Raw genomic sequence first — 8,477 nt, forward strand, 5'->3', positions numbered from 1 at the left:
CATGACAGGTGATAGGACTGCCACAAGTATTTACTGTTGAATATTTGGTTGGCAAGTGGATGATTGTTTCCAGAAACAGATTTTGAATGAAAATTACAAGAGTTCTGTAAGAAACAGGTGATTAATAGTGTTGTGATAGCATAAAAGTGGTTACTGAAATACAAATATGTATTTTACAGGCGGCCAGAAACTTCCTTCATGTGGTTTACAAGTCCATTTAAGACCCTGAAGTACATCATCTGGCGCAACTACAAGTGGTACATCATCAGCTCCCTGGTCATCCTCATCCTCATCCTCCTTGTCGTGCTCTTCGTCTACTCCTTCCCAGTACGTACTTCTCCAGGTCTTCTCACACATTCAGTATTGCTACACCTTGATGTAACTTGTCAGATGACCGGTCACCTTCACTTAAGGATTGACTGTACGCGGATTCTTACAAAAGTTTGCACATTGGTTTTTCGATTCATACCTCAATGAAACGAAAAAAATACACAGTCAATGCTTATAATTAAATTCGACAGCATAAAACATGTTTTATCTACAATAGTTTAACCCAAAACAGTTGTATATATCAAAACAGACAAAAATGACGAGATTGATAAACATTCCAGGTGTAGGAATACATACTGTGGCGTGACATGAATCAGGTGATTGTTTAATTTATGCACATAAATTGACACGCCCACACTGTCAGTAGCCAATCAACGGAGAGCAGGATCAAAACAATGTTCATTGGACCTGTCAGTTAAGACAAGTTGCGAAAAGAACTGCAACAGTCAGACTGTAACGAACTGGAAGAAATATGTCCGGTAGAAGGCGGCTGTTTCAAATTACATGGTCAGCTACCGCCAGATTCAAACATTACTTCCCTGATTACGGTAAAACACAGTTGGAAAAATGCTAGTTAGAAAGGAAACCCGAAGACATGAAAGTTGAACCGAGGCGAGCAGAAAAAAAACAGGCGATCGAGCCTGCACGTTTGCTGTTTCATACATTCTCGGCCTTCGGTTTCAAAGGTTTGTTTGGGCAATGAATATGCATGAAAGTCGCTAAATGTCCTGTGCATGACGATACACGTGAGCAGAAAGGGAATTCCCTCGGCTGTAATATTGGGATTCCCCGACATTCCGAAGTAATAAAAATAGTGCCCCTCGGTGGGCGTGGCTTAATTTTTTACATTCATTGGGAAATGAATGCAATAACACGTGACCAATTCAGCTAATCAGAATACAGGAATTTCAATGAACACAACGAAAATTTAATTATTTCAAAGTGAAAGGTGTCATCTGGCCAAACACTGGTGTTTTACAATAATTGTCATTTACAGGACAAGTTCTATAACCAGCAACATGGATAAGTAAAACAACACTGTTTCCCCTTGTCAGATGGATACTAAACAACACACTGTTTCCCCTTGTAAGATGGATAATAAACAACACACTGTTTCCCCTTGTCAGATGGAAACTAAACAACACACTGTTTCCCCTTGTCAGATGGAAACTAAACAACACACTGTTTCCCCTTGTCAGATGGATACTAAACAACACACTGTTTCCCCTTGTAAGATGGATAATAAACAACACACTGTTTCCCCTTGTCAGATGGATACTAAACAACACACTGTTTCCCCTTGTCAGATGGAAACTAAACAACACACTGTTTCACCTTGTAAGATGGATAATAAACAACACACTGTTTCCCCTTGTCAGATTGATAAGAAACAACACACTGTGTCCCCTTGTCAGATTGATACTAAACAACACACTGTGTCCCCTTGTCAGATGGAAACTAAACAACACACTGTTTCACCTTGTAAGATGGATAATAAACAACACACTGTTTCCCCTTGTCAGATTGATAAGAAACAACACACTGTGTCCCCTTGTCAGATTGATACTAAACAACACACTGTGTCCCCTTGTCAGAGAGACAGTGAAATTCTATGCTTTGTCCTCCTGCAAGAATGGCAGTAAACTACACATGATGTCCATTTGTCAGAGACAGTACACTTTTATCCACCCATGAGAGCTCATTAATGTCGACTTGTTGGAGAAACACTTAACTTTACTGAATGTCTACTAAACGGAGAGACGCTAATCTCCACTTTCAACTTTTTAGAGAGATGGTGAACTATACTTTATGTTCACTTGTTGGAGTGAATGAATGATTGAGTGAATATGGTTTTACGCCGATTTAGCAATTTTCCATCAATATTACAGCGGGCACTTGTTGGAGAGACATTTACCAACATTTTATACCCATTTACAGGACACCAATGTCTACATGTTTACAGATAAAAGCTGTGATGAACTTAGATATCGCCTTGCAGTAACTGAATACACTTGTTATTCTTCAGGAGCTGTAGGAGTTGTGGTTATTGTTTCTGTAGTGTTTATGTATTGTATTTCAGGGGGAGATTTCAAGGAAGATTGTTGGCAACTAAACGGATGATTGCTGCTGTGCCACCAAACCTGCCACCGATGTGTATATTGTTTGATGCTGGCTCTGAGGCTGTAAAGTCTGTAAGTCACTGGAGTGTAAGTACAGTGGCAGGACATACCTACTCTTGCATGTACAGTGTAGAGATTCCTTTCATCAAACTGTGTGGTTAGAGGGGTCCTTTCAACAAAATATTTTTGCATACATATAGATAGGTAAAGCCATTACCAATGAACTCTTGTTTCTTTATAACTAAATGTTGTATGATAAGGATATTGGCTGTGAGACATTTTTGACCAGTGTTAGTTCTAGTCTTGTTGACAACGTGTTGAAAATGATTTGTGTCTCAGGGTACTTTGATGTGTGAAGCAACACTTGCAGCTGTAGGATTGGTGTCACATAGGTACTAATGTAGCAACATTTGCAGCTGTAGAATGGGTGTAACATGGGTACTGATGTAGCAACACTTGCAGCTGTAGGAAGGGTGTAACATGGGTACTGATGTAGCAACTCTTGCAGCTGTAGAATGGGTGTAACATGGGTACTGATGTAGCAACACTTGCAGCTGTAGAATGGGTGTAACATGGGTACTGATGTAGCAACACTTGCAGCTGTAGAATGGGTGTTACATGGGTACTGATGTAGCAACTCTTGCAGCTGTAGGAAGGGTGCAACATGGGTACTGATGTAGCAACTCTTGCAGCTGTAGGAAGGGTGTAACATGGGTACTGATGTAGCAACATTTGCAGCTGTAGAATGGGTGCAACATGGGTACTGATGTAGCAACTCTTGCAGCTGTAGGAAGGGTGCAACATGGGTACTAATGTAGCACCGTTTGCAGCTGTAGAATGGGTGCAACATGGGTACTGATGTAGCAACTCTTGCAGCTGTAGGATTGGTGCAACATGGGTACTGTGATGTGTAAAGCAACACTTGCAGCTATAGGATGGGTGTTACATGGGCACTGATGTAGCATCTCTTGCAGCTGTAGGATAGGTGTAACATGGGTACTGATGTAGCAACACTTGCAGCTGTAGAATGGGTGCAACATGGGTACTGATGTAGCAACACATGCAGCTGTAGGATTGGTGTAACATGGGTACTGATGTAGCAACACATTCAGCTGTAGGATAGGTGTAACATGGGTACTGATGTAGCAACACTTGCAGCTGTAGGATGGGTGTAACATGGGTACTGTGATGTGTGAAGCAACTCTTGCAGCTGTAGGATGGGTGTTACATGGGTACTGATGTAGCAACACTTGCAGCTGTAGGATGGGTGTAACATGGGTACTGATGTAGCAACACTTGCAGCTGTAGGATGGGTGTAACATGGGTACTGATGTAGCATCTCTTGCAGCTGTAGGATGGGTGTAACATGGGTACTGATGTAGCAACATTTGCAGCTGTAGAATGGGTGTAACATGGGTACTGATGTAGCAACACTTGCAGCTGTAGGATGGGTGTAACATGGGTACTGATGTAGCAACATTTGCAGCTGTAGAATGGGTGTAACATGGGTACTGATGTAGCAACTCTTGCAGCTGTAGGATGGGTGTAACATGGGTACTGATGTAGCAACACTTGCAGCTGTAGGATGGGTGTAACATGGGTACTGTGATGTGTGAAGCAACTCTTGCAGCTGTAGGATGGATGCAACATGGGTACTGATGTAGCAACATTTGCAGCTGTAGAATGGGTGCAACATAGGTACTGATGTAGCAACTCTTGCAGCTGTAGGATGGGTGTAACACGGGTACTGATGTACATTAATGGATGGATGAGTGGGACTACTTCTGTCTACACACAGTCACACTAGTCCTGTCAGTATATGTGACAGGTTCTGCAACATGCTTCAGTAAAACTCTCTTCATCTGCAGCATTATTATAGTAGAGGGTACTGTTTGTACATTTGTCATGTAAACAACCAATTGTAACAAAAGCAAATTGGCAATCAAATCTGTTATTAATAAATACCAAATGATGACATTATCTTTGGTTTACTAATGTAATGATTATAAATAAGTTAAGAGATATATTGTGTTGCTCAATGTGATATATTACGTGTGTATCCTTGTGACAGTATTTGTGTTACAGGTATCTGTAATGTTGTCACCATCAGTGCCAAGTCTGTTTCTGCATAGCTGGTGAATCTCAATATATATGTATACATACGTTCTCCTTTGCAATGTAAGTCAGGTTATTGTAGTATCAATTCGTTGTTGTCACTGACACTGTTTGTTACCTGTATGGCATACTTGAAGTGCACTACACCCAGTTTCTGTCTTCCCTGCGGCAGCACGTAGTTGTGGACACTCTTAGTGTACTGTTACAGTTTCTGGTAACAGGAAAGATGCCAACAATATTTGACAGTGCTGACATGACTAATACCCTCAAGGAGAGTTGAATTGTTAACATTGTTAATACCACTGTATGAAACACAATGTGTCACAATGTATAGATATATCTACTTGGTTTATATACCTTCTGGTGCAGGTCGCAGGACATCATCACTCAAAACTACAATATTTCATTGTCTCTCTCTATGTTCCTCTGCTCATTTCAGTGTGGTTGAGTAGACATCTTCCAGAATAAGGGTCTAGTGATATAACAACTGCCTTTTTGTTCTCTGCCACTGAAGAATGTAGTTACCTTCTCACTTCTAGTTCTACCCAAACAACATCTGTAAGTAGTTATGTGAACATCTCATGTCTTGCTCATTTTTCTTTAGAATACTCCTTACAGTTGGTTCAGAAGCATCTGCATGTGTCTCTTGTGGAGACTATGACCACAAGATTAACTTTACTAATATGAAGAATCGTGTTGTCCTTAACTTTGTTTGAGTAGTGTACTTAGACTAATACTGACACTCTGGGACACTGCAACACATCAATGGAACCAAATGAATTGCTGATGCTGCATATGTTTAACATACAAAACTTGGTATTTCTTAACTTTTTGTGTACCAGAAATTGTGTTTTCTAGTGAAAGATTGTTTTTTTAAGGAAGCATAATGTTCTATTGTCCTCCATTAATGTGGCAATGTCAGTGATATTAAGTTCAGATTGTAGCAGGTTCACCAAATTGATTTTCATATGGATTAGCATTTACCCGATTTGGTGCAATATCTTTGTTTGTTTGACCCGGTTTTTCTCAGAACAAAACTACTGGTAGTTGCTTTATCTAATGAAACACTATTGAAATGATGTGGTTAAATGTGAACAAAGTCTCCAACATGTGCTCCACTTTGCACTGTTGTCTTCACTGTCCTGAAAGTAATCTGTTTGGCTGGATATGCTGTCACCGAACTTTGCCAGGGGAGAACTCAGTAGCAGGCTTCTCATGATACTGGTAATCTCTCTGACAACTCTGGTATCATACAGGACTGGTGTTGACAGAATGTTCTACATTTCGCTTAACTCAGCACCCAGAAATGTGAGAAATGTGAGGATTATTGTGTTTCCTCTGGAGAACATGTACAGAATGTGACTATTGATTCAGTGCCTATCAAACCTGCTCTAATATATGCAGGTGATACCAGCAAATCCGTCAACCAATGTCACTTGCCTTGCTATCTTCCTCCTTCACATAGAACTGTTACACGGCTGGTATACAGCTTCATAATCTTGACTGTCTGCAACTGCCTTACTCATGGTATGTTTGCTATCTTGACTGTCTGCAACTGCCTTACTCATGCTATGTTTGCCAACTTGACTGTCTGCAACTGCCTTACTCATGCTATGTTTGCTATCTTGACTGTCTGCAAGTGCCTTACTCATGGTATGTTTACCAACTTGACTGTCTGCAACTGCCTTACTCATGCTATGTTTGCCATCTTGACTGTCTGCAACTGCCTTACTGAGGGTATGTTTGCCATCTTGACTGTCTGCAACTGCCTTACTCATGGTATGTTTGCCATCTTGACTGTCTGCAACTGCCTTACTCATGCTATGTTTGCTATCTTGGCTGTCTGCAACTGCCTTACTCATGGTATGTTTGCCAACTTGACTGTCTGCAACTGCATTACTCATGCTATGTTTGCTATCTTGACTGTCTGCAACTGCCTTACTCATACTATGTTTACCAACTTGACTGTCTGCAACTGCCTTACTCATGCTATGTTTGCAATCTTGACTGTCTGCAACTGCCTTACTGAGGGTATGTTTGCCATCTTGACTGTCTGCAACTGCCTTACTCATGGTATGTTTGCCATCTTGACTGTCTGCAACTGCCTTACTGAGGGTATGTTTGCCATCTTGACTGTCTGCAACTGCCTTACTCATGGTATGTTTGCCATCTTGACTGTCTGCAACTGCCTTACTCATGGTATGTTTGCCAACTTGACTGTCTGCAACTGCCTTACTCATGGTATGTTTGCCATCTTGACTGTCTGCAACTGCCTTACTCATGGTATGTTTGCTATCTTGACTGTCTGCAACTGCCTTACTCATGCTATGTTTACCAACTTGACTCTCTGCAACTGCCTTACTCATGGTATGTTTGCCATCTTGACTGTCTGCAACTGCCTTACTGAGGGTATGTTTGCCATCTTGACTGTCTGCAACTGCCTTACTCATGCTATGTTTGCAATCTTGACTGTCTGCAACTGCCTTACTCATGCTATGTTTACCAACTTGACTGTCTGCAACTGCCTTACTCATGGCATGTTTACCAACTTGACTGTCTGCAACTGCCTTACTCATGCTATGTTTGCCATCTTGACTGTCAGCAACTGCCTTACTCATGCTATGTTTGCCATCTTGACTGTCTGCAACTGCCTTACTGAGGGTATGTTTGCCATCTTGACTGTCTGCAACTGCCTTACTCATGCTATGTTTGCTATGGTCACTTTTGACAACTGTGCCACGCATGGTAGGTCATTATTCTTTCACTGTCCTCAACTGCCTAACATGTTTAATGGATGCTTTGAGAACAGTTAATCTCGATTAATGTATTTCTAAGTGGCAAGCACAAAAGATAATCACACATAAGAACTACTAGATGTTTATTTTTGCAGCATTCATATCATATGTCGGGGCTGGGTTTTATTCTTTCTATCATTTTGTACTGAATATTTAGCTGAATCATATGAACAATAATACCTTTACCATCTAATGTTTTATCAATATACCTACCATGTGTTTGTTACCCACAACAAAGTGATGTCTGTATGATACAGACTGACCATTTATTCCTTTCCTGACTTGATAATAATGAAACTTTAGTTTGTCCAGTGACAAATAGACAGGTCAGTCCCTAGCAATCAGGTCATGGCCGATTTACATCTTGCTACTCTGGCAAGCAACATCATCTATACCTAAAGACCTTGCTCTTATGACAACCAATACCGACCTGGTCATAATGAGGTATTACTGAATGCCACAGGCTACCAGATGTAGCGGAGGGCAATGGTTGTTTCATCCACCTTGGATGGTATTCATACTTTGCTCTAACTTTGTCATCTTTCTTTTGTTTCCTGTCAACATATTTATCTACTATGTTATGTATACATCTTGCTCTTTATAATATCTACTCATTAAAGAATTGTAAAAACAACAGTATTTTTGTTGTGCTTGAATAGGATGCAATTAGGTCAAGTGTAATCCAGAGAAACAAAATTTACTTTCTTGATTCTGAACCTATTAATTCTTATGACTACAAAAACAGTAAATACATATTCATAATACATGATTTCTGGCAGTCATTACACTATAAAAAATCTTCTGATTTTAACAGAAGTCCTCTTCACTGTCAACTATTCATAGTTAGTTGTGGAGGTAATAGTATCTTGCCTCCAGAAAATCTCACTTCTTTCCTGTGTGTACTGTTGTCAACATCAGAAACAATTCAGAGTTGTTGCAGCACTTTATTTAGTAGTTGTGTTTTGTATCAATAGTTATTATTCTGTGATACAACTGAAGATGAATTATAATCAGTTTACAGTTAAATCACCGTGTGCCAGCTTAATGTGGGAGGAAAGCCCAAAGTGATCCAGGTCTCAGACGTATACCACTTCGGTGAGACGCACGAGCACGGGTA

At 40.4% G+C, this 8,477-nt stretch overlaps 2 protein-coding genes across 10 annotated transcripts in view; both read left to right on the forward strand.

Moving 5' to 3' along the window:
- LOC139452043 (myoferlin-like) overlaps window positions 1-3,255 on the forward strand; it is a 182,977-nt gene extending 179,722 nt beyond the window's left edge. For all 9 annotated transcript variants that reach the window (XM_071233332.1, XM_071233329.1, XM_071233335.1 and 6 more), the window contains 2 exons: window positions 180-327; window positions 2,411-3,255. In XM_071233332.1, the coding sequence (XP_071089433.1) occupies window positions 180-327; window positions 2,411-2,443 (181 nt within the window). In that variant the 3' untranslated portion in view covers window positions 2,444-3,255. The remainder of the gene's footprint in view (window positions 1-179; window positions 328-2,410) is intronic.
- On the forward strand, window positions 3,253-7,988 carry LOC139452044 (uncharacterized). The gene is made up of 2 exons (XM_071233339.1): window positions 3,253-5,826; window positions 5,970-7,988. Exons 1-2 carry the CDS (start codon window positions 5,733-5,735, stop codon window positions 7,376-7,378), a joined length of 1,503 nt encoding a protein of 500 aa, XP_071089440.1. The 5' UTR covers window positions 3,253-5,732; the 3' UTR covers window positions 7,379-7,988.
- The last annotated feature ends 489 nt before the right edge of the window (window positions 7,989-8,477 follow it).

This window comes from Haliotis cracherodii, unplaced genomic scaffold (assembly GCF_022045235.1).
Source record: "Haliotis cracherodii isolate W230 unplaced genomic scaffold, xgHalCrac1.p SCAF_9, whole genome shotgun sequence".
Lineage (NCBI taxonomy): Eukaryota > Metazoa > Mollusca > Gastropoda > Lepetellida > Haliotidae > Haliotis > Haliotis cracherodii.